Source organism: Carcharhinus amblyrhynchos, chromosome 8, assembly GCF_965287045.1.
Source record: "Carcharhinus amblyrhynchos chromosome 8, sCarAmb.v2.hapA, whole genome shotgun sequence".
Lineage (NCBI taxonomy): Eukaryota > Metazoa > Chordata > Chondrichthyes > Carcharhiniformes > Carcharhinidae > Carcharhinus > Carcharhinus amblyrhynchos.
Window position 1 is genome coordinate 61,619,277 of NC_137331.1, and position 27,278 is coordinate 61,646,554.

General features: G+C 43.9%; 1 protein-coding gene across 3 annotated transcripts in view; it reads right to left on the minus strand.

Moving 5' to 3' along the window:
- Positions 1-27,278, minus strand: part of LOC145347014 (sodium/potassium-transporting ATPase subunit beta-1-interacting protein 3) — a 437,914-nt gene that overhangs the window by 63,259 nt on the left and 347,377 nt on the right. For all 3 annotated transcript variants that reach the window (XM_080194902.1, XM_080194903.1, XM_080194901.1), the window contains exon 4: positions 16,666-16,863. In XM_080194902.1, the coding sequence (XP_080051028.1) occupies positions 16,666-16,863 (198 nt within the window). The remainder of the gene's footprint in view (positions 1-16,665; positions 16,864-27,278) is intronic.

Consider the following 27,278-nt stretch of genomic DNA (forward strand, 5'->3'; position numbering starts at 1 on the left):
TGTTCCTTATTTAGTGTCTTAAATTGAATTATGATTACAAGAGTAGGAAGACAGAATTGGCTAAAATGGACTGGGAAAATAGGTTAAAAGTTGAGATGGTGGGGCATGCAGAGGCAGACATGGAAGAAGATATTATATAATTTTCAAAAAACATATATTCCATTAAGGAAGAAAGGCTCTGCCACAAAAATAAGCCATCCATAGCTAACTAAGAAAGTTAACGGCAGTGTCAAATGACAACTGCCATGAAAATGCGGGAATCTATTATTCCGGAGGTATAAGCAGGGCAGTTAGAAAATCTCAACACAATCAGTCAGAGTCAACATGGTTTTGTGAAAGAGAAATTATGTTTGGATAATTTATTTGAGTCTTTTGAGGAAGTATTAAGCAGCATTGATTAAAGGGAACCTATGGATATAATGAACTTTTCCAGAAGGTATTTGACTAGATGCCACATCAAAGGTCACAAAAGTACACAAAGTAAGAGCTCATGGTGTAGGAAGGTTAGAAGATTGGCTAGCTGATAGAATACAAAGTAGACATAAATGAGCCCATTTTGAGTTGGCAAGATGTGGAGTGCAACATCATTGGGACCATAACTATTCAGAATCTATGATTTCGATCGAATGTATGGTTGCTAAATCTGCTGAGGACTCAACAATAGAAAAGAAAGTAGGTTGTGAAGAGGACATAAGGGGTCTCCAAAGAGATATCGGTAGACAAAAATCTAACAGATGGAGTAAAATGTGGAAAATGTAAATTTGTTCACTTTGGTGGGAAGAATAGAAAAGCAGCATGTTACTCAAATGGTGAAGAATTGCAGAACTCTGAGGTGCAGAGGGATCTGGGTGACCTGGTACATGAATCAGAAAAAGTTAGTATGGAGGTACAGCAAGAGATTCGGAAGGCAAATAGAATGTTGTTGTTTATTACAAGGAGAATTGAATATAAAAAGAGGGAAGTTTTGTACAGGGCATTGGTAAGACTGCATTAGGAGTATTCTGTACAGTCTTGGTTTCCTTATTTTCAGAAAGAATATAATTGCATTAGAAGTAGTTCAGAGAAGGTTGATTTGGCTTATTCCTGGGATGAGGGGGAGGTTATCTTATGAAGAAAAGTTGAGCAGGCTGGGTCTGTATCCATTGGAGTTTAGAAGAATGAGGGCTGATCTTATTGAAATATATAAAGACCCTGAGGGGGATTGACAGCGTGGATGCTGAAGGGAGAAATAGAACAAAGGGACAGAGTTTAAGAGTAAGGAGTCTCCCAGTTAAGATGGAGATGAGGGGTGGGATTTTCCAGCTACGCTTGCCCCAAAACCAGAAATTCCTGCCAAGGTGAATGGACTTTTGCAAGGTGAATTGCTGAGCACTGGTGATGGCCTTGGCATAAGGATGGTTATTGCCTCCAGAGGGTCTTACAGTGTCCATAAAGGAGGGTCCACCAAGAACCAACTGGGACGCTGCCAGATTTTACCAAGCAGCCTTCACACATGGCAGCAGACCTTGCTCTTGCAAGCAAAACACACAGAGGTGTGAAATGGCCTTAAGGACACTTATACAGTTCAATTAGCCTCTTTTTGATTTGATTTGATTTATTATTGTCACATGCATTACCATACAGTGGAAAGTATTATTCCTTGCGCGCTATTCAGGCAAAACATACCGTTCATAGAGAAGGAAAGGAGAGAGTGTAGAATATAGTGTTACAGTCATAGCTAGGGTGTAGAGAAAGATCAATTTAATGCAAGGTAAGTCCGTTCAAAAGTCTGATAGCAGCAGAGACAAAGGTGTTCTTGAGTCGGTTGGTACATGACCTCAGACTTTTATATCTTTGTCCTGAAGGAAGAAGGTGGAAGAGAGAATGTCCGGGGTGTGTGGGGTCCTTAATTATGCTGGCTGTTTTGCCAGGGCAGCGGGAAGTGTAGAGAGAGTCAATGGATGAGAGGTTGGTTTGTGTGATGGATTGGACTACATTCACAACATTTTGTAGTTCCTTGCGGAACTGGGCAGAGCAGGAGCCACACCAAGCTGTAATACAACCAGGAAGACTGCTTTCTAAGGTGCATCTGTAAAAGTTGATGAGATTCGTAGCTTACACGCCAAATTTCCTTAGTCTTCTGAGAAAGTAGAGGCGATGGTGGGCTTTCTCAGCTATAGTGCCGGCATGGGGGGGATCAGGACAGGTTGTTAGTGATCTGGACACCTAAAAACTTGAAACTTTCGCCCATTTCTACTGTGTCCCCATTGATGCAGACAGGGGCATGTTCTCCTTTACGCTTCCTGAAGTCAATGACAATCTCCTTCGTTTTGTTGACGTTGAGGGAGAGATTATTGTTGCCGCCACCAGTTCACCAGATTCTCCATCTCATTCCTGTGCTCTGTCTTGTCACTGTTTGAGATCCGACCCACTATGGTGGTGTCATCAGCAAATTTAAGTCATAGTCATAGTCATGATAGAAGCCTCCTTTCCTGGAATTGGCAACATTTCATATAATAGGAATAATTTCCTGCACCATTTTCAAGCCTCTCGTCTGTCTCCCAAGAGCCAAAAATCCTGGCTAATGCAAATGGTGGAAAAGTGCAGCATGTTCATCACCATGAGAAAATGATTCAGATAGAACATAGAACACTACAGCACAAACAGGCCCTTCGGCCCACGAGTTGCGCCGATCACATCAACACCTACCAACCTACAGACCTATCTATAACCCTCAATCTCATTAAACCCCATATACTCATCCAGAAGTCTTTTAAAAGACCCCAGCGAGTTCGCCTCCACCACCACTGACGGCAGCCGATTCCATTCACTCACCACCCTCTGAGTGAAAAACTTACCCCTAACATCACTTCTGAACTTCCCTCCCCGCACCTTAAATCTGTGTCCTCTCGTAGCAACCATTTCAACCCGGGGAAATAGCCTCTGAGAGTCCACCTTGTCTATTCCTCTCAACATTTTGTAAACTCCTATCAGGTCGCCTCTCAACCTTCGTCTCTCCAGGGAAAAGAGTCCCAGCTCCCTCAACCTAACTTCATAAGGCATGCCTCCCAGTCCAGGCAACATCCTTGTAAATCTCCTCTGTACCCTCTCAATAGCTTCTACATCTTTCCTATAGTGAGGCGACCAGAACTGCGCACAGTACGCCAAATGAGGCCTGACAAGGGTCTTATAAAGTTGCAGCATTACCTCCCGACTCCTAAACTCAATCCCTCGATTAATGAAGGCCAGTACACCATACGCCTTCTTGACCACCTCCTCCACCTGCGAGGCCGATTTAAGAGTCCTGTGGACCCGGACCCCAAGATCCTTCTGCTCTTCAACACTACTCAGACTTCTGCCCTTGATAGTGTACTCGTTCAGCCCATTGGTTCTGCCAAAATGGACGACTACACATTTATCCGTGTTGAAGTCCATCTGCCACTTCTCCGCCCAGTCCTGCATCCTATCTATGTCCTGCTGCAACTTTTGCCATCCTTCCAGACCATCCACAACACCACCGACCTTAGTGTCATCAGCGAACTTACTTACCCATCCCTCCACTTCCTCATCCAGGTCACTTATGAAAATGACAAACAACAAGGGTCCCAGAACAGATCCTTGAGGCACTCCGCTGGTGACTGACCTCCATTCAGAAAAAGACCCATCCACAACCACTCTCTGCCTTCTGCAGGCAAGCCAGTTCTGAATCCACAAGGCCAAAGGCCCTTGGATCCCATGCCCTCTCACCTTCTCAAGAAGTCTTGCATGGGGGACCTTATCAAACGCCTTGCTGAAGTCCATGTACACTACGTCCACAGCACTTCCTTCATCAATGTGTTCAGTCACATTATCGAAGAACTCAACTAGGCTTGTAAGGCACGACCTGCCCTTGACAAATCCATGCTGACTATTCCTGATTGTGTCAAACCTCTCCAAATGTTCGTAAATCTTGTCCCTCAGAAGCCTCTCCATCAGCTTACCAACTACTGAGGTCAGACTCACCGGTCGGTAATTTCCCGGGCTCTGTTCCCTTTCTTGAAAATAGGAACTACATCCACAATCCTCCAATCCTCCGGAACCTCTCCCGTCTCCATTGACGACGCAAAGATCATCGCCAGGGGCTCTGCAATCTCTTCCCTCGCCTCCCACAGTATCCTGGGGTACATCCCATCTGGTCCAGGCGACTTATCTACCTTGATAGAATTCAAAAGTTCCAACACATCCTCCTCCTTAATATTCACGTACTCAATCTTTTCCATCTGCTGCAAATCCATAACAAAATCTCCCAGATCAGCTTCCACTGTGAATACTGAGGCGAAGTACTCGTTAAGCACCTCTGCCATTTCTTCTGGTTCCACACAAACCTTTCCCCCCTCACCTTTTATAGGTCCTATCCCTTCTCTTCTTATCCTTTTACCTTTCACATATTTATAGAAGGCCTTGGGATTCTCCTTAATCTTACCCGCCAAGGTCTTCTCATGACCCCTTCTGGCTCTCCTAATTTCCCTTTTAAGTTCCTTCCTACAGTCCTTATACTCCTCAAGATCTTTAACCTCTCCTAATTCCCTGAACCTCTTATACACCTTCCCTTTCCTCCTGACTAGGTTCAACACAGCCTTTGTGCACCACGGTTCCCGCGACCTACCAAAACCCCCTTGTCTCATCGGAACGTTGTCATTCAGAGCTCCAGACACACATTCCTTGAATATCTGCCACCTTCCTTCGGTACTTTTCCCTAAGAACGCCTCCTTTCAGTTTATTTGTCCAAGTAACTTCCTGACTTCTTCGTATCTCCCCTTACCCCAGACAAACACCTTCCTAGCCTGCCTGATCCTATCTCGTTCCAATGCAATTGTGAAGGAGATAGAATTATGGTCACCATTTCCAAGATGCTCTCCTACCGAAAGATCCATCACCTGCCCTGGTTCATTCGCCAGTACCAGGTCAAGTACAGCCTCTCCCCTCGTAGGCTTATCCACATACTGTGTCAGGAAACCTTCCTGAACACACCGAACAAACTCCTCCCCATCCAAACCCCTTACCCTAGGGATATTCCAGTCGATGTTTGGGAAATTGAAGTCTCCCATCACGACAACTCTGTTATTAAAACATCTCTCCAGAATCTGTTTCCCTATTTGCACTTCAACTTCCCTGTCACTATTGGGCGGCCTATAGAATACACCCAGCAAAGTTTTCGACCCTTTGCTGTTCCTAACTTCCACCCACAGAGACTCTGTAGATAGTCCCTCCACGGCATCCTCCTTCTCTGCAGCCATCACACTGTCCCTGATCAACAGTGCCACGCCACCACCTCTTTTGCTCCCCTCCCTGTCCTTCCTGAAGCACCTGAAGCCTGGCACCTGAAGTACCCAGTCCTGTCCCTGAGACATCCAAGTCTCCGTAATGGCCACCACATCACAATCCCAAACAGCAATCCACGCGCTAAGCTCATCTACCTTATTCACTACACAACCCAGTTCTGAGAACCAGTCACTTCAGAAACATTAACCTACTTTCCCTTTTCAGCTGTTGACTGACCTACTGTGAAATTTCTGTATTTTTTATATTTTTCCACCTAATCCTTTGAGAATTGTTTTGAGAATCATAAAAAGAACAAGACAGACAAGCATAGGAAATAATAAAATATGAGATGACATTGGTGGCAAGGAAATAAACAGTTATAGAACAGGAATCGCAGAAGGCTGTTAGCCATAAAGTGAAAGGACATCCTACTAAAATGAGGCTAAATGTCTGTACAGTAATGCACACAGTATCCATAATAACACAAGGGTGATGTATGGAATCATGTATTGGGAGCATCCAGACATGGTTGGAATTACTGAGATATGACTACAGAAAAATCAGGATTGGGAATTAAACATCATAGGGTATTGTGCCTCACTATGAGGTCTGCAGGTTTGTATCCAAAGTACAGCCATGCATGGGTGCTGTCTCCATGTGGGTTCCTTCCAGACTCAACTCTCAGTCATGTGACTCTATACATCGTATTGTGGGTGGTACTTTTCTCCAGTCTCACAATAATCCTTGTTCTGCCAAAATCCCTTATACTACAATGGAATGATGCTACCCCTTAAAGGCATATTGTAACACCCCTCTTTCTTTGTAACAGGAAGCTTCCCTCCCTCCAACAAAGTCTAACCATTTATGGTACAATCTTTACTTTATTTACTACCTCCTCTTCCTCTCAAATCCCTGAATTTCTAAACACAGACAGTCTTGAGGCTTGCCACATCTTCCAGGTCTTGGGCTATCATATTTGGAGGAATTGTGTTTCTGTCTATCCCTTTTCCTTCTGCTTTATTTGGACATCATGGATCTGTCCTGTTTCTTCTGAAGGGAACATGCACTCTGTTTGTTTCTAGCATGGGCTCAGATTTTGTTTTGCATGGTGTTCACCATATTCTTCCTGAACACTGACATTGCAAAATCTTCCTGTCTGCTCACTGCATAACTTCACCAAATATTGTTTACTTTCCAATCCTTTTTCAAGTTGTGGATCTTTTCATTCAGCTACTCTGGTGGGTTCATTTGTCTGTGTTTCAGATTTACCAGTGAAATCTTTATAAATATGTAATATTGTCACCGGGGAATTCGGTTCCTGTCAGAGTTTGCCTTCCATGATCCCTGATTGTTCCTCAGATCTTTCTAACTGACTCATTAAACCATCAATCCGTTTCTTAGAGTTTTTCTGTTCTGCTTCAAAAGCCTGGATCTGCTCTTTCATATTGTGCAGCTAATCTTTTACATTCTTCAGATTGGATCAAAGTTCAAGAACTTCATTGCTCTTGTCACAACGAAATTCCAATATTTCATCAGTTTTGGTTATAAATATTGCATTCAACAAACTCTTCTGATTCATCAGCAATTCCTTCTCCTGTTCCAAGCGTATTTCATGACACTTAACAGATGCTTGAAGCTCACTCAAGTTTTAACTGAAGACCCATTTTTGTTGTGTTTGCTTCCTCAAGTTTATCATTTAGACATTTCAAGTGTTGTTTCAATTATTCAACTTCCTTTGAGCAACACTCGAATGTTCTTCTCAGTTTTTGTTTTCCATTAGCAAACTCAGCTTTAATCTGTGTCAGCTGGTTCTCCCCATGGAATAATTTTTCCTGAACAGAATCTAGTTCCTTTGTGCTGTCTCCTAAACTCACATCGTAATTTTTCTTCTGCCATTTGTTCTAGGACTCTTTCATGATCTTTTGAGAGTGTGTGTACTTTCTCTTGTCATTCTAGGTTCTTGACGTACATTCCTTCATATGTATCTTTGGAATGTAGTGTTTTCCCAAATTGTCTTCCAAATGTCCAACTGCTTCTTCAGCTGTGTGGTCTCATTCTGTACCTCTTGGCTTCCTTTTGGAGTGTAAAACATTGCTAAGTCTTTCCTTGCAACAGGTTCATCTGATCTTTCAGTCTGATATTAAATTCATTTTGCTTCTATTTGTAATTTTTCAGAGGAACAAACATTGACCCAAGGAATTCTTGAAACGTGTGAAGCAAAGGTTGATTGTTGAATGACTAGAAAGTTCAAGATGAAGATGAGACTCCAAACATTTCCTGTGTTGTTATTGAATTCTGTTGTTTAAAACAGTCCTCATTTCTTCATGCTACTGAAGGAAAAGGTATTCTTTTTACATTTGACCTTGAAGGACAATTAATTGTTCTTTAACCTGTTTTTTTTGTTGACCTCTTGCAAACTCAGTGCGCAGGATTTTACAGCCATGCTCATGCCAAAATTGTAATATACTGCCCAAGGACAATGGATCGTCCCATTGTCCAGCCCTCACTGGCCTCGATTCCTGTCACTGGTAGAGTGGTAAAATTCCAGCCAGTGTGTTTCAGTTTATTGCTTTGTCACTACTGATTGCACCAGCTGTTTTTGCTGCAATAATATTCAATGTCATTTCTTTTTAGCTCCTCCTGTATATCCATTGCCAAGTATTGATTCTTCATTGAATCTTTCAGTGGCCCAACTTCTTTGATTGCCTTTTCTCCCTGCTGTTTTGCCCAGCTGTGCATCAGGTTGCGTTTTTTCAACTCCTTCAATTTGTCAACTGTAGAATTGAGAGTCATTATTTCTTCCTCGTACCTCCATCATCATCTCTGAAATGTACTTGTTCAGATCCCAAACAATGTGGCTCATTGAAAACTGTAGTCTATCGTCCATTTCCAAAGATATATACCCAGCTTGAATCCTGTGCTTCAGATCATCCAGTTCAGAACATTTTCTGATTTTACTTCTGCTTTCTTCTCATTTACTACCAGCTGCAGCTACAGTTCTGGAAGCATGTCTGTGTCATTTGGGACTTCTGTCTCAGGCTTCCCAAGAAGATAGATTCCTGAGAGTTCCAGAAACTTCTGTGCCTCTCTGGTGCCCTTGAATGGTTTGGTCAGGGACTGCCATTTGCTTGGAGGGATTTCTAATTCCTCTTTTTAGGCTCTGCACAATCTTCAAATTGAAGATTCAAACATTCATCAAAAGCATCAAATATTTTATTGAAGCTAGCTGAGGACTTAGCAATGCATTGCATTTGAATTGCTTCATCAAACAAGTGTAAAAAGGTATTAGTCTGGCTTTACTCAGATTGTGTGCTTAGACTTAATGAACTCTCTCAGGACACCCAGTTGTTCCTTAGGGTTTTGCCCTGGGATGACTGCTGGTTTGATCTGCTGGTTTTCGATTTCTATGATCCATGGCCATTTACTTATTATTGTAGATGCAGCTTTAAATGTTATTGCCCTTTTAGGAATGCCTGCACGGTAACCATTCTTTCTTTCCAAATGGCTCCTCAGTCTTTGTTTCATTTTGCTCTCTCTGTTCATCCTGTCATTGTTAGTTTTGACAGTCTCCTGCTCCAATCACAGGCCATTTTGTTTTTAAACTCATTGGCTGCTCACCCTGCAGGAAACATTGGAAACAAAAATTCTGGGCATTCTGATTGGTTTTTAAAATCAGAAAAAAAAGCACTATGGGGCATTTTTGCCTTCTGTATCTTAAAACTGTTTTTGAAGCTTGCCCCATCATGTGTTATGGTGCAGGCTGGGGTCCAACTGCTTTCCTCTAGTTGCATGCTGGATGTGCTAATCCTGATGGTTGCCTATTTTAGTAAGCAAGTTCAGCTTTTTTTTTTACTGTATTTTACTCACCCACTTTGTGATTTGGCCAGGTCTCTCGACTCTGTCTTCAGTCAGGTTCTTCTTTTCACCTGAACAATGGATTATTCTTTATCCTGGATTTGTGGGTTATTCTTTTTTTCAGCCTTTTTACCTTTATTTTTGAATTATGCTCAGCCTTTTTAGTGATCTGGCCAGCTTTCTTGACTCTTCTTTCCATCAGATTTGGCAATGGACCTCCACATGCCCTGGGGCAGTCTTTCAGCACCCGCGTCTGCAATGGATATTCTTATTTAGGCAATCTCCAACTGTGCTTCAATTTTGGACTTGCAGGCTTCAGTTTTTTTACGTTTTCATGCTTTGAGATTCTGGGTTCTTTCTCCAGCTTTGCTAGGATTTCAGGGTCCATTCTGCCCTGTCACCCAGTTGTAAAGGTTTGTTTGGTGTCTTACTAAGAGGTTATAATGGTTTAACATAAATTGTTTATTGTTAACATATGACTATAAACATCTCCAAGGTACGGCTATGTATGTGAGCTGTCAATATGTTGGCACCGGCCAGCCTCTGCTCCCAATCGACCGTGATTTGACTCTCTAAATCATACCAGGTTCTCCACTCCTAAATAAACCCTTGTTCTGCTGAACATCCTTATACTATGACGACATGCTGCTTAAGACGTATTACAATAGGTATAATAGATTTAGAAAAGATAGGCAGGAAGAAGAGGTTCATCACATAATTTATTCATAGAATCCCTACAGAGCTGTTTGGCCCATCAAGTCTGCACTAAGAATAATGCCACCCAGGCTCTATCTCCATAAGCCCAAATATATATCTTACTAATCCCTCTGACACTAAGGGTCAATTTAGCATCTTTGGAGTATGGGAGGAAACTGCAGCACCTGAAGAAAATCTATGCAAACACGGGGAGAACATGCAGACTCCACACAGTCACCCAAGGCTGGAACTGAGCCTGATGTTGTGAGGCAGCAATGCTAATCATTGTGCCGCTCTGCACAGTGATTAGGAGGGGTGGGGAGGTAAGTCCAGGCCAGAAGGCCCGTGACTGACCGCGGGACTCTGTGGGAGCACAGCGGGGTGGGGCAGTGTTGGACTTAGGCCACAGAGGCCTGCCAGCTAAACCAGCATGGGCTGTGACAGGTCTCATGCACAATGACGCCTTGTGCTGCTATCAGCCGACTTTCTGATAGTTTATGCCCTGTCCACTCCCCCTACTGGCAAGAAACAGATTGCAGGACTTTTCATGCAGAAAATGCATAAGATTCAACACTTGGATTGACTGTAAAAAAGCTGATCAGAAACTCTCGTTTTCTCGCTCGTTCTGGACTTAGAACTTTTTTGTTATAAAATTTCCCCAGTGAGTCAGCATATTTGATGCAATTCTCTGTGATCCCAACGAGCCCAGTGTCAGTGTAAAAACACCTTGTGATGCTGTTTGAATTGTTATTAGTGTGCTGCGACGGTCTGCTGACACTACTGGGTCATCTCTGCAATATCACCTTAAATTCTGAAACAATTTCTCAAAATCAGTAACATGAAACAGTTTACCGGAGGTGGGCATAGTGCTCCACACTGGTGTTTATATTTATTCTGTGAAGGAGCAGCACTCTGAGGGCTCATGATTCCGAATAAACCTGTTGGACTTTAACCTGGTGTTGTGAGACTTCTTAATGTGACCATCTACAAAGCATAAGTCAGGATTGTGATGGAATGCTCTCCACTTTGATGAATACATAAGAACATAAGAAATAGGAGCAGGAGTAGGCCATCCAGCCCTTCGAGCCTGCCCTGCCATTCAATAAGATCATGGCTAATCTGTCGCTGCTCAGTTCCACTTTCCCGCCCTCTCCCCATAACCCTTAATCCCCTCTCCTATCAAAAACCCATCAACCCGCGTCTTAAAAATATTTAGTGAGGCAGCCTCCACCACTTCAGCGGGCAGAGAATTCCAGAGATTCACCACCCTTTGAGTGAAGAAGTTCCTCCTCAACTCCGTTCTAAACCGCCCCCCTTTTATCTTGAGGCTGTGCCCCCTAGTCCTACTGTCTTTTTTGAGCGAGAAGAGTCTTTCCACCTCTATCCTATCCATCCCATTCATCATCTTATACGTCTCAATGAGATCTCCCCTCATTCTTCTAAACTCTAACGAGTACAAGCCCAGTTTATTCAGCCTCTCCTCATAGCTCAACCCCCTCAACTCCGGTATCAGCCTAGTAAACCTCCTCTGCACTCCCTCCAAGGCCAAAATATCTTTGCGCAGGTGCGGCACCCAAAACTGCACACAGTACTCCAGCTGCGGCCTCACCAATGCCCTATACAGCTGCAGCAAGACCTCCCTACTTTTATACTCAATCCCCTTCGCTATGAAGGCCAGCATCCCATTCGCCTTCCTGACCACCTGCTGCACCTGCAAGCTGGGTTTTTGCAACTCATGCACAAGGACCCCGAGGTCCCTCTGCACCGTCGCCTGCTGCAGTTTTTCGCCCCGTAAGTAATAGTCCTTCCTACCATTCTTCCTACCAAAGTGGACCACCTCACACTTGCCAACATTAAATTCCATTTGCCAGTTCCTGGCCCATTCGCCCAGCCTATCTAGATCCTTCTGTAGACTCTCCACACCCTCCGCACAATTTGCCGTTCCCCCAATCTTGGTGTCATCAGCAAATTTCGACACTCTACACTCGGTTCCCTCTTCCAGATCATCTATATAAATGGTAAAAAGCTGAGGCCCCAGCACCGACCCCTGGGGCACTCCACTAGTCACCATCCGCCAATCCGAATAGCACCTGTTGACCCCCACTCTCTGCCTCCTATTTGACAACCAATCCTCTATCCACGCTAACACCCTACCCCCAACTCCATGTCCCTCGACCTTCTGCAATAACCTCTTGTGAGGCACTTTATCAAACGCCTTCTGAAAATCTAGAAAGACCACATCCACCGGCTCTCCTCTATCCACCGCCCTAGACACATCCTCATAGAACTCCAGTAAATTTGTCAGACACGACTTCCCTTTAATGAAACCGTGCTGCGTCTGCTCTATCAAGCAACTCCCTTCAAGATGCCTCGCAATTTCCTCCTTAATGACAGATTCTAACATTTTACCTACCACAGACGTTAAACTAACCGGCCTATAATTCCCCGCCTTTTGCCTGGCACCCTTCTTAAACAACGGCGTAACATTAGCCGTTTTCCAATCATCCGGCACTTCCCCGGAATCCAGCGACGTTTGGAAAATAACCACCAAGGCATCCACTATCACCTCCGCCATTTCTTTCAGAACCCTCGGATGCATTCCATCCGGTCCTGGGGACTTGTCCACAATCAGCCCCTCCAGTCTGTCAAGCACCGCCTCTCTAGTAACAGTAATGTTATTAAGACCCTCCAGTCCTATCACCTTTCCATCGCCAACACCCGGCAAATTATTCACGTCCTCCTCCGTGAAGACAGAAACAAAAAAGTTATTCAATACCTTAGCCCTATCCCCATCCCCTACCACTAGGTCCCCTTTCTCATCCTCTAAAGGACCAACGTTCACCCGAGCCAGCCTCTTCCTTTTTATATATTTATAAAAACTCTTGCTATCCTTTTTTATATTAAGCGCTAGCCCAGCTTCATAGTTTCTCCTACCCTTCTTTATCAACTTCTTTGTCAATCTTTGTTGACATTTAAACCTCTCCCAATCTTCTTCTCGCCCACTACTCTTAGCTACTCTAAATTCCTCCGCTTTTAGTTTAACACTTTCCTTCACCTCCTTCGTTATCCACGGCTTATTACCTCTCCTCCTACTATCCTTTTTGACCATCGGAATAAATTTCCGCTGAGCACCAAGAAAGATCTCCTTAAAGATCCTCCACAGACCCTCCCTCCAACGCGCTCCCCCAGTCCACATTCGCCAATTCTTCTCTCATCCTACCGTACTCCCCTCTATTCAAACAAAGGACGCGTGTCCGGGAACCCACTTTCTCCTCCTCCATCTGCACCAGAAACTCCACCATACAATGATCACTCTCTCCAAGAGGATCCTTCACCGCAAGGTCCCTAATTCTACCCGCCTCATTACATAGCACCAGATCCAAGATAGCTCGCTCCCTCGTCGGCTCCAACACACACTGTTCGAGGAAACTATCCCGGCAGCATTCCAAGAACTCTTCCTCGAGCCCCCCGCGTCCAACATGGGTCGAACAATCAATATGCAGATTGAAATCCCCCATAACTATGGCCGTCCCATTCCTGCACGCCGCACTTATTTGTGCATTAACAGCCCGCCCCACTTCCAGATCATTATTCGGGGGCCTATAGACGACACCCACCAGCGTCTTCCTCCCTTTGCTGTTCCTAATCTCCACCCACAACGATTCCACCCTCTGCTCCTTGGCTCCAATATCATCCCTTGCTACCACCGTGATGCTATCCTTAATCAGCAGAGCTACGCCCCCCCCTTTTCCCTCCTGCCTATCCTTCCTGAACACTTGATAGCCCTGTACATTCAGCTCCCAGTCCCTGTCACCCTGCAGCCACGTCTCTGTAATGGCCACCAGATCATATCCATTTGTGTCGATCTGCGCCACCAACTCATCCACTTTATTCCGAATGCTTCGTGCATTCAGACAAAGTGCTTTCATCCCAGCCTTCACCTGGACCCTATTTGCCGCAACGTCACCAACCATACTCACGCCCCCTACTCCCTCTATTATTGGGACATCCTCGGCCTCTTCCCTTACCTGTACCCTCTCCTTAACTTTAGACTTCGTAACATCACCTATCCTCGCACCCTCCCCCCCCCTAATTAGTTTAAAGCCCTGTCTACAGCCCTCTTTACTCGATGTCCCAGCACGGTTCAGACCAACCCCATCCCGCCCGAACAGGTCCCACCTACCCCAATACTGATGCCAATGCCCCATAAATTCAAACCCATTCCTCCCACACCAATCCCTGAGCCACCCATTCACTTCCTTAATCCTGTCAATCCTACGCCCGTCTGCACACGGTTCAGGCAGTAGCCCAGAGATGACCACCTTGTCGGTTCTACTTTTTAATTCCATTCCCAGCTTCTCATACTCCCTCCCCAGATCCTCAGTCTGCATTTTGCTTACATCGCCAGCACCCACATGTACCACAACGACCGGGTTCTCACCCTCCCACTCCAGGGTCCTCTGCAGCCCAGCTGTGACATCCCGTACCCGAGCACCAGGCAGACAACACACCCTTCTGTGCACTTTGTCATTGCAACAAAGGACAGTGTCAATACCCTTCACCCCACTATCCCCAATCACTACTACGTTCCTTTTCCCCCTCTCTTTGCCTATGTCCTGCTGCATCACTGTACCGTGTGCAGTTTGCTCACTAACCTCACCTGCCTCGTTCTCGTCCAGCCTGGAAGCAAGAACCTCAAACCTGTTATGCAGATTAAGAGGCTGAGGCCTCCGCTCCTCACCCCCCTTCCTCCTCCCAGCAGCCCCCTCTTGTCCCTGACCCTTAGAGTTAGCCAGTCTAGGGGGGGTGGATGTCACTTGCACCCCATTGACAATGGCACCCTCTCTCCCCCTGATGAGCCTCAGTGTCTGTAGCTTAGAGGCCAGCTCATTTACCTTGAGCTGGAGCTCCTCCAGCAACCTGCACTTACTGCAGACATGGTCACTGGGATGGACCCTGGAGTCCACCAGTTCCCACATCATACAGAAACCACATATCACATGCCCCTCCATTATTCACTGTAGTAGTTATGAAAAAAATTTTTGTTTTTTTTGTTTTTTTTGCTTTTCAAACGAACTCACCTGGCCTTTTTTCCTTCCAGCCCTTTTTGATATTAAGCCCTAGTAGCTCACTCTGCTTCCCACTCACTCCACTGCCCGCTCAGACGCTGCCCGCTGTCTACACCAGGCCTCCTTTTAAACCTGGTGCTGATTTAAAGCTGATGTCCCACAACTGCCTGCTAACCACTCCCTCAGAATTCTTAAAGCAGTAAATACAATAAATAAATGCTTTAAACAGTTCTACAAAGAACAAAGTGCTTTAAACTTATTTTAAACAGGTTTTTAACAGGTAAAATCTTAGCTCTCTCTCTGCTCCTTCACTCGTCTGCTCAATACAGCTCCAACAACATTAAAGAAGCTTGACAACATCCAGGCAAAGCTTGATCTGCATCCCATCAAACACCCTAAACGTTCACTCCTTCCACCACCAATATCCAGTGGCAACAGTGTGCAACATTTTCAAGATGCACTGCAAAACCCGCCAAGCCTCCTACAATATCACTTTTAAATCTATAATCTCTACCAAACTCAAGGGTAGCACATGCATGAGAACACCACCATCTGCAAGTACCCCTCCGGGTCACACATCATCCTGGGGAACTACATCAACTGGGGTCAAAGTCCTGGATTCCCTCCCCAACTATACTGTGTGGATACCTACACCAAATGGACTGTAGCAGTTAAAGGCGACTCACTGCCACCTTCTCAAGGGCAATTAGGAATGGACAATAAATGTTAGCTTTTCCAGCAACAGTTACCTGCCACGAAAGAAGTTTCAAAAATACACTGACACTTGTTCAGTAATAGAAAACTTGTTATGAAGTTGGATGTGCCACTCTACTCTGGTAGGACAGCACAGTGGTTAGCACTGCTGCCTTACAGCGCCAGGCACTTGGGTTCGATTCCCATCCTGGGTCACTGTCTGTGGAGTTTCCATATTTTCCCCGTGTCTGTGTGGGTTTCCTCTGAGTGCTCCAGTTTCCTCCCATATTCTGAAAGATGAACTGGTTAGGTGCATTGACCCGAACAGGCACCTGATTGTAGTGACTAGGGGAATTTCACAATAACTTCATTGCAGTGTTAATGTTAGTCTTACTCATGACTAATAAATTAACTTTACTCACATTGGACAGGAGTACACTGCCAGAGGCCAACAAAATATTCTAAAATTGTAACACTTTTCTCAACTTTCCATGATTTTGGACTCAGTGATGAGAATACTAATGCTAAGCCAAGCTTGATTCCACAGATATGTTTTTTAAAAATCCACGTCCTGTAAAGAGGTGTTCTAAAACAATGCAACACAATTATTTTCATTGAAAATGTGATATCTTCCAAGGAAGCGTTTCTTTTGTATCCTCAGGAATGAATTACCATTGGCACAGAGGCTTTCAACAACAAGTGAGTATTTATATAACATCTTTAACATGGTGGAATGCCCCAAGGCATTTACAGGAGCATTAATATTAAATAATATTTGACACCAAACCGCACAAGGAGATAAATGGACAGATGACCAGAAGCTGATCAAAAAGGTAAGCTATTTCTTATATGAATACTTATATTATAATTAACAAGTTCCATGTTCAAAAACACTTAAGCCTTATCTTATTTTTTATCATTTTTAATATTCAGGGAGCTGCTGGAGAGCTAAGTTCTCTCTCCCACACTCACCTCCCTCCCCCCCATTCTCTACAAAAGCATCAACGAGGATTTCAACAGAACATGAGCTGAGGTGGGGTGGATTACTTTCACTTGCTGTGAACGCACTTACCGACAGTAGTATTTGGAAGGAGCTGTGAATAACCTCCAGGTACTGAAAGTCAACAATGCAGCCTGTCACGGAGATATAAGTGCGATCATCCAGACTTTTGCTGGCTGCAGCAGTCAGTTCCCTCCGCACACAGCCTGGTCCATGCTCCCTCCACCATGAGCGGTGCATGGAGATATTAAAGGTCATCAGGTCACTATCCTGTAAACAACACAAAAGATACACTTTAAACCCTTTCCTTATTGAATATTACAGTAATTCACATGACAAAATGGTTGATTTTGTTGCAGACTGTTGCTGTTACTTCATTACACATAACGAAGAGTTTTTAAATTCTAATCCAGTCATCCAAATAAAACAGAAACTTCATGTTTGTTTCTCAATCCATGCTGAGGTAGCCAACCTTGGGCAGGTAAAAATGCTATACTTTTCTTCAGCACCTCTGAGCTGAAAGAGGGAAAGTTTGCCTGGGATTCCTGTTACTGCCTGCTACCTGGTAACCTAGAACAGATCACAGAATCTCCACAGTGCAGGAGGCCATTTGGCCCACCAAGTCTGCACCAATGCCAATCCCACCAGATCCTATGCTAATCCCTCTAACCTATCACATCGTGGGACACGAAGGGTTAATTTAGCATGCCCAATCACCCTAATCTGCACATCTTTGGACTGTGGGAGGAAACTGGAGCAACCAGAGGAAACTCACACAGACATGGGGAGAATGTGCAAATGTTTTCCGCTGGTAACCTCTGCTGGAATTGAGCATGAACATAATGACTAGGTTTTGCTGCAATGTTCCCCTTAGCCTATTAAGTCACTGCCTACACTGGAAAATAAAAAATTGTTAGTTAAGGCAGTTACTTGAGGATGGTTTCCTTGTGTGAGGAGACAACACCATCAGAGCCACATCAGAGGCCTAGGGCAGGGCAGGGGTGGGGTTGGAGGTTTGGGAGAAAGGAATGGGCAAAATAATAATACAGACAGAAACGCTCACTGTTGATCATAGATGGCATGGTGGTGCAGTGGTTAGCACTGCTGCCTCCCAGTGCCAGGGACCCGGGTTCAATTCTGGCTTGGGTCACTGACTGTGTGGAGCTTACATGTTCTCGCCATGTCTGCGTGGGTTTCTTTCAGGTGCTCCGGTTTCCTCCCACAGTCCAAAGATGCATGGGTTAGATTGATTGGCTATGTTAAATTGACCCTTAGTGTCAGGGGATTAGCAGGGTAAATATGTGGGGTTACAGGAATAGTGCCCGAGTGGAATTCTGGTCAGTGCAGGCTTGATGGGCCAAATGGCCGCCTTCTGCACTGTAGACATTCTATGATCATCTTAAATGTGCATTAGATATCACTTTCAGAAGCCATAATTCAATCATCACAAAAGTTTTAACAAATGTAAATTTTAGTTATCATGGAAGATGGGAAATTAAATCCTATTGGGCTTTCCTTCTCATTTAACAATAACCAAAGAATTCCTTAAAAATGTCAGAAAACTGCATTACATTTGTCTGTTCCCTCTTACTCAATTATCATCCTCCATTCTAAACAGAATTTGATAATGTAAACCCTTACCAGTGTAATGTATTCTCTGATTTGTATTCTACCCTAAGGGCTCTGATCAGGCACTGACACTAAAGTCACAGAAACACATTTCCAGAGGTTTCATGCTGTTACAATTATAGAATTCCAGCTGTAAGAACTTCCATTAAATATTTATTTCAAAAAGTATTTTAGACTCATTTGCAAACAACCGAGATTGATACCACGCAAAAAGTAAAGCATGTAGGAAGGGTAACTAAATACTTACATTTAGTGGCATTATCCTATTGCAAAATAGCACATAGATTCTGAACGGAAGACCAAGGATGCAGATTTGGTGGAAGCCAGAAGCGTTCATTGAACATTAAAGAAAATTGACTGCATTGGGACATGTGATAACCTCCACGAGGAATCACTGATTGATCCCCCTTTCAGGTGTTGTTGAGTATGAGTCCCACTGGTAACAGGCAATGGCTTGCCCAGCTGGAACGTATTACCTGAGCCTTTTATAAGGAAGGCCCAGGACTGGGCCTGCTGAACAGTATTCCCAGGCAGGGACTAGTATACATACACCATGGTAGTGGTTTTACTTTGCATTCTGTATTATGTTCCTTTCTGGTTGGACTTCCTGAGTCATTACAGGACACATGGAAGTGGAACCACAAGCCACCCTTACAGAGTAGGTTAATGGCTCCAATATTAGTTGGGCCACACGTGAAGAGTGGTGAAATGTGGTGGATTTCCGAGCAGAAAATCTGGAAGTCTGGGTTTGCTGGAGGGCCAACAATTTGGTGAAAGATGGTTTTTGGTCTGCCTGAAACTTGTTGGCCTTTCAGTGGAATGGGTTGCCAAAGACTGGCAGATTCCTAGGTCTGGGTCGACATGTTGAGAAATGCACTAAAGCTTAGAGCACCAAACACAAAGGCTCAATGGGGAAAAGAATGCTGTCTAAGGTCCACATGCCATTGTATACCAAGAGATTGGAAATTGTGTAAAGCCCCTTGGGTGATATCGGCCAATGGATTATTTTGTAAATATCATGTGTAATTACAATTGTATTAAAGCACCTTTGAGTCCCACATGCTGTATGAGAAGTACATCGGCTGCATTGCAGTTTTGGCCAGTCAGAAAGAATGACTCTAAGGGAAGGACTGACCGCGTGTCCCTAACTAAAGAAGTTAAAAGTAGTATCAAACTGAAAGAGAAAGCATGTAATTCTGCAAACATGAGTGGCAGAGCAAAAGATTGGATAGAATATAATGAATGAATGACCAAGAATGATTAAATGATTAATAAGGAGGGAAAAATAAGAGTACAAGAGAAAGCTAACTGGAAGAAACGATAGTAAGAATTTCTAGAGGTATTTTAAAAAGAAAAGAGTAAGTAAAAGCGAGTGTTGGTCCTTTAGAGAGTGAGTATGGGGAATTAGTAATGGGAAATAAGGAATAGTAATGGGTGAATTGAACAGATACTTTGCATCTGTCTTCACTGACGGAAACAAATAACATCCAAGAAATAATTATGAATCAGAAGGTGAAGGGGGGGGGGGGGGGGGGGTGGGTGCAAACTTCAAACAATTACAATCACTGGGGCAAGGGTATTGAAAAATATCATGAGAATCAAAAGTTGACAAGTCCCCAGCTCCTAATGGATTTCATCTTGGGATCTTAAAAGAATTGGCTGCTGAGGTAATGGATGCGTTAGATTTGATTTTCCAAAATTCCCTAGAGTCTGGAAAGTTCCAACTAAATTGGAAAATAATAAATGTGACTCCTCCATGCAATAATGGAGGGAGACAGAAAGCAGGAAACTAACTACAGGCCAAGTTAGCTTAATATCTGCCATAGGAAAATTGCTGGAATCAATTCTGGGGGGTGGGTCAGGAGATGAGTCACTCACTGCAGGATTTCTAGCCTTTGACCTGCTCTAGTAGCCATAGTATTTATATGGCTAGTCCAGTTCAGTTTCTGGTCAATGGTAATCCCCAGGATAATGATAGGGGAGCATTCAATGATGCTAATACCATTGAATGATGAGGGGTGATAGTTAGATTCTCTCTTGTTAGAGATAACTGTTGCCTTGCACTTGTGTAGTGCAAATGTTACTTATTATTTATCAGCCCTACCCTGGACAAGAGGGAACAGACATATGTAATGCATTTGGACATGGACTGCTTTAGTATCTGAGGAGTTGCAAATGGGTTGAACATCATGCAATCATCAGCGAACATCCACATTTCTGACTTCATGATGAAAGAGTGGTCATTGATGAAGCAGGTGAAGGTAGAATTCCAACAGCGCAGAAGGAAATCATTTGGCCCATCGAGCCAGCACCGATAACAATCCTACCCAGGCCCCATCCCCCTAACCCTACATATTTACCCTGCTGGTCCCCGTGAACCTAAGAGGCAATTTGCATGACCTATCAATCTAACCTGCATATCTTGGGACTGTGGGAGGAAATTAGAGTACCCAGAGGAAACCCATGCAGACACAGGGAGAATGTGCAAACTCCATACAAATTCAACATGGGTCCCTGGTTTTGTGAGGCCTCAGTGCTAACCACTGTGCCATCCAACCAAGATGGTTGGAACTAGGACACTACCCAAAGGGGCGGGAACCTCTGAAACTCTCTTCCAAAGAGAGGAGCGGAGGCAGAGAGAGAAGGAATATTTTTATGGCAGAGATAGACAGATTCTTAACTAACATGGGAATCAAAGCTCATCAGGGGTAGGCAGAATGCGAAGTTGAGGCCACATTCATATCACTCATTCAATGGTGGAGCAGCCCCGAGGGTCAAATGGCCTACACCTGCTGCTGATTTGTATGTTCATATGTTTGTAAGATTAAATGTGTGAGAAGATAGAATGGCAGGTGCTTGGGTGAGGCTGTCGGGAGGGTCAGGAGGGTTGATGGGTCTTGGGAGGGTAGTCGGGTGGTTTGAACGGTAGTTGAGGATGGGAGGGGTAGTCAGGAGGTTGGGGGTTGATCAGAGGGCTGGGAAGCTAGTTGAGGGCATCAGAGATAATCAGAGTGTTGAGGTAGTTGAAGAGTTTGGGGATGTATAGATGGTCAGGAGTGTAGCCAGGGGTTTGAGGGGTTAAGAGGTAATAGGAGTTTAGTTGGGGTGTGAAGGGGCAGTCAGGGTGTCATGAGGTTAGCTTTGAGGATTGGGGGGTGGAGAGTGGAGAGGCAGTCAGTAGTAAAGTTTCTCAGGTATTATAACTGATTTTAATCCTTCCAACCTTTCCTGAATAACTATTCTGGTAAGTCAGAATCATCTGTGGCCTCCGAATTTAATTCAGGTTTCCAAGTCGTCTAGATGCAAGTGAATTGCCCAACTGAAGATTTAGCTTCAATTTCTGCAGAGTCCTTGGGGGCAATTCTTCTCAGAAAATTCTAAGTGTCAAATTTGAGTAAAAACTGGAGTAAATCCCATTGCCTTTTTCAGTGGGATTTTGAAAATGAATCTCCCACACTGTGCACTGCAGAAGGCACTAGCACAAACCTTGCAAAAAATCAATGGGTGGGGTCTATTCCTGCTGATCTACCAGGTTACCACTGCGCTGGAAACATTTTGAAATTGACATTGAATTTCAATGAAAGCTGGCATGCCGATAGGATAAGCCCAAAGGAAGGATTGATGAGTTTTTGGCAAAGATGAAGATCCAGATTGTGGATTTTTTTTAAAGGAATTGTTAACTTTGGGAGACAAGGTGATTTGATTTTTTTTTAAATGTTGTGAGTTATTTTGTTCAGAATGTTGTAGATTGTTTCAGCTGCAATGTTGGAATTTGTCACAGTTGTCCAAATGTGAGTAGAGTTTTCAGAACAAGTTGTTGGATTTCAGTTGGCCCAAAGCTTCTTCAGTGATATGAAAGCTCTTAGTAAAAGTATATATTTTTTCAATTTTGTCACAGGTGGACATCAACCAAGCATGAAAAAGCAGAAACAATGTTGAGTTAACAACAGCATGGCGATGGTACACACTGTACTGAGTGCAATCTTGACTGAATTGAATTAAGGAAGTAGACAGCTGCATCCTATTTGTCCCAGTTCCCTCACTTACAACAATTTTAGGGGAAATTTTCCAATCCCTCCCAGGAATCATAACAGGCAGTGGGAGGGGTCGGACTATGCAAAGGTCCATGGCCCTTGGGCGGGGTTTTCCAGTTTTGGAGGAGTGCGGCCGTAAAATCCCGCCGTGTGTCTAAAACATACTGAACTGAAGAATGCTGGGCCTTGTCAAATTAATAGAAGGTATCCAGTAGAAACCTTGCCTCAGCAAATTTTGGCCTCGATTACTCTTTCTCACAACTGCACCAGGTCATGCCACGATTCTAATCTTATTATCATTTCAGCTGAGTGCTGCAAATTCATACTTTTGTGGGTAGAACCTCTTTAGAGACACTGTTACATTTTCTTTTCTGTTTCAAAATCTATTACGGCTAGTAGTGTAATCTATCATAGTTACCTGCAAAGCAAAGTGACAGAATGCAGATGCTAAAGTGTCACATTTTCTGTAATTTTGCTGTCATCATGTTACTTTTTGCAGAAATTAACTGCTTGCAGAATTATCTCTCATTTTGAGATCCTGATTTCACTACCTGGCAGTGCTGCTGCCACTAGTTATTTCCAGTAGGATTATATCATTAAGTTAAATGCAAAACAATTCTTTCTCAATACCCCAGTGGGACGCAAGGTCAAGTTTTACGTTCACTCTTTGCATCAGCACTTTTGCAGCTTTACTTTATTTTAATCAGTGTGCCACATAATAGGCAAACCGACAGAATAAATATCTGTCACTTATGATGTTCTGTTCTGGTGCTATAAGTCTCTTCCCTACTGCAAGATGCATAAGACACAGTGGAAGAAAATGCTTTTAGAATGTTAAAATTGCTACTCAGAAAACATAGAATCCTTACATTATAGGGAATAGGAACTCAAATCCAGTACTGAAAAATATACAATAAGATTAGAGGCACTGAACCACCAAACGACTACATTTTGTTTGTAGCATTTCCCATGGGACACTGATAACTCACCTATTTTATAAAATCTAACTCGATAACTTCTAAATAACACTGATGCTACTGCTATATTATTAATACCAATAGGGCTGTAAAGTGTTCAGTCGATGAATTATAGTCACAAAACCTACCTCAGTGAAAATTCCCCATACACACTCTGGGGAGACAAGTGCAAGGTGAAATTCAATCCACCAACCACAGAAGCTGGGATTAGTGGCCTCTTGGTGGGACAGTGCCAAGGTGTACTAAGGTATCAAGGTGCACTAAGCAGAAGACCTGCCACAATTTTCCAGGACTGCCACTCAGTTGTGTTAGAAGATTTTCAGCCCCCGCCCTCACATCACTTTACTCCTGGCCCCACCCTCTCATGGGCCCTTATAGCTTCTACACCAACTTATGGTCCCAGCTACTCCCCATTGCCACTCGTACTGTCCATGCCAACTCAATGCTAACCCATGCCTCTTCCATGCCCATTCAGCCAGCATTTGCTAAGTACATTACCAATGAGCCATTTAATAACAGTAGGAAGTCTCACATTCATAACACTACATTAGTTCCACTGTTAAATTTGTGTGGGCACTTTTTTAGGCATCCTGGGTGAACACCACAGATGACAGGCTTTAAATATGTAAATGAAGGACGTAACGTCAGCTGAAGAAACCTGTTGAGAAATGAGGTTTAATATCACTGCAACAAGGCTCAATGCTTGACCCGCTCAGCTTTCTTTGTCGGTGAGCTACTCCTGCAGTCTACTCTTATCAGCAGCCTAGTGATGCAAGGAGTCACTGACAGTGCCATCAAGTTACACATACTTAGCAATAACACGCTCACTGAAGCTCAGTTTGTGCTTCGCCAGGGTCACTGAGCTCCTGACCTCATTACAACCTGAGTCCAAACATGGACAAAAGAGCTGACCTCCAGAGGTGAGGTGAGACTGACAGCCCTTGACATTAAGGCAGCATGTTACCAAGTTTGGTATTAAGGATTCCTAGCAAACCTGGAGCCAATGGGAATCAGGAGGAAATCTCTCCAATATTTGGAGTCGTATTTGGCACAAAGGAAGATGGTTGTGGATGTTGGAGATCAGCAGTCTCAGTTCCAGTACATCACGGCAGGTGCTTCTCAGGGTAGTGTCCTTCATATTAAGTTGCCTCATCAATTACCTTCCCTCCATTATCAAGTCAGATGTGGGAATTCTTGCTGATAATCATACAACATTCAGTACCAGTCATGACTCCTTAGACACTGACCTGACTACCATAATGCACGTTCCTGACCCGGCTGTTCACATCCCCCAACCACTCACTCCCTGAAACTGACCATCCACTCTCCACGACTCAAATACCTAGTCCCCCCCTCCCTCCCCCCCAACCACTTGACTGTCCAAATCCCATGACCCAATTAATCAACCCCTGACCAGAGGTCCATACAGCCCAACTTGACTGCCCAACCCTCCTGACCCAACTACACAACCTCCCCAGCCCCTGACCCGAATATCCACCCACTTCTCCACCATCCAGCCATTGACTCAGCTACTCACCCACTCACTGACTAATCCACTCCCCACCCAGTCAATCTATCACCAACTTATTCATTCACCAACTGACTGAAAGACTTGAGACCTTTAAAAACTTGCCTGAATATGACTGCTGATGTCATAAGAAGGATGCATGTCCTCTGTGCTGCTCCTCCTCACTGATTTTTCCCCGGATGGCGGCACTAAGGTGGGCATTGTCTTAGCCGGGATTGGACATCCCAGCTGAAAGTGCACTAAAAGGTAAGCGTGCCATGATCTCCACAGCCAGCAGTAATGCGTGTTGCATCATTGCCAATTGGAAGATCTGGTCTAAATCTTTCATGGCTCAGTGTCATATTTTGTTTTATAATTTATGAAGGGTTACATCTATCATAAAGTGTACAAATAAGAAATAACATGATTTGATTGAGCTCATAAAGCCTGTTGTGCACAAGATTTGGGCAAATTAATGCCCAGAAGCAGCATTCATTGCCTGTATTCAGCCCTTACAACATCTTAGAAAGTCAAAAAAACTATTCACTCTAAAGTTTAGGTTTAAAGACCTACTGTCTGTCTTTTCTGACCAATTAAATAGATTGGTCAAGGCAGTGGTGTTCCCATATAGCCCATGGATCCTTATTTCCCTGAACTCTTACACTCCATTTTCTGAAGCCCAGACAATTCAATACCATTCTCATTTATATTTTTATTACTATGCGGCATTTTGTGGGGGCCTGGAGGTTTGACAAGGAGTGTTCTTAGTTCTGTTGCCTCTTTGATGTTTAAATCCTGAATCAGAGCACCAACATCAGTTAGTACCAGCAACTTAATATATATGCAAATTAATGGGCATGAGGATTTAAATTTTGTATGCAGCTTCAAGGCTCCAAAAATACACCAATAAGCTTCATGAAGCTTGATTTCCTGCAGGCTAAGAAATGACAGATGTGTAAGAATGTGGATAATTAGAATACAATATGCATTGATGGAGAAAAAAAATCACACAGGTGTACCACACTGAAGTAGTGTCAATTAGAAACAGTGGGAAAGGATGATGATTTACATCCAATTACTGATGTTTCACTGAAAATATCCACTTGGTGTCACTATGAACAGACTGAGCTGTATCTCTATCTCCCAATGAGGTGAAAATCAGGCGACAAAACATTGAAGTTCTCTGTGCTTTCCTGACACCAACCCATTTTTGTGTGGCCTCTTGTGGGTTGGGAAGGCTTGGGTGTAAAATGCACTAATACCTCTTCCAAGGCCACGGTCCCAATTGTGAGAACGACAAGGCTGCACAGTGGCACAGTGGTGAGCACTGCTGCCTCACAACTCTAGGAACCCAGGTTCAATTCCCAACTTGGGTCACTGTCTATGTGGAGTTTGCACATTCTCCCCATATCTGCATGGGTTTCCTCCCTCAGCCCAAGAATGTGCGGGTTAGGTTAGCCATGCTAAATTTATCCTTGGTGTCAGAGGGACTAGCTAGGGTTAATGCATGGGGCTACAGGGATATGGCTTGGGTGGGATTGTGGCCAGTGCAGGCTTGATGGGTCGAATGGTCTCCTTCTGCCCTGCAGGGATTCTATGATTCTAAGAAAACTACATTTTCTCCTACACGTTACTTTCAGAAACAGATGCAAGTTTTAGAAGCCCTAAAAGAATTCCAGTGTTCATTATATAATGTAAAAGCAAAATACTGCAGAAGCTGAAATAAAAACAGAAAATACTGCATCACTCTATAGGTCTGGCAGCTGTGGAGGATGAGAATCCGGGTTAATGGGTGGAGTTCTCCCAACCTACCTGCAGCGGGTTGGACTATGGCCAGGCACAGAGAATCTGGTGGGAGCCAAAAAGTTGGAAACCCACCAATGTAAAATTCTCCCAGTGGGCAGCTAATGGCAGGTCACTCTTTCTGCTGGCAGGTGGCATAAATGCAAATTGCATTCATATGTCTCTCACAAATGCTCATTAAAACAAGCATCTGTCAATGTCCCTTCAAGACTTCCCATCTTCTGTCATGCCAGCAGGAAATTACGGCACTGTCAAACCCGATTACTAAAGATGACGTGTACAATGCCAAAGTTCGCCACAGCCTTCAAGGTGAGTGCAACACTACCATAATGCCACATTGCTTCTGATACATTGTTCACCATTCTGCCAGGGCAGACCAGTTCCTGCCTTCCATCTCGATGCTAAGCTGGTTTTCATGAACAGCATCGTGCTGCTGGATCCATGGACCCATTACCGACTTGGATCATTACTATGCTTGAGGTTGGGGAGTAATTATAACCTTGGTAATTATAGACCAGTGAGCCTTACTTCTGTTGTGGGCAAAGTTTTGGAAAGGATTATAAGAGATGGGATTTATAATCATCTAGAAAGGAATAATTTGATTAGGGATAGTCAACAAGGTTTTGTGAAGGGTAGGTTGTGCCTCATAAACGTTATTGAATTCTTCGAGAAGATGACCAAAGAGGTGGATGAGTGTAAAGCAGTTGATGTAGTTTCAGTAAAGCATTTGATAAG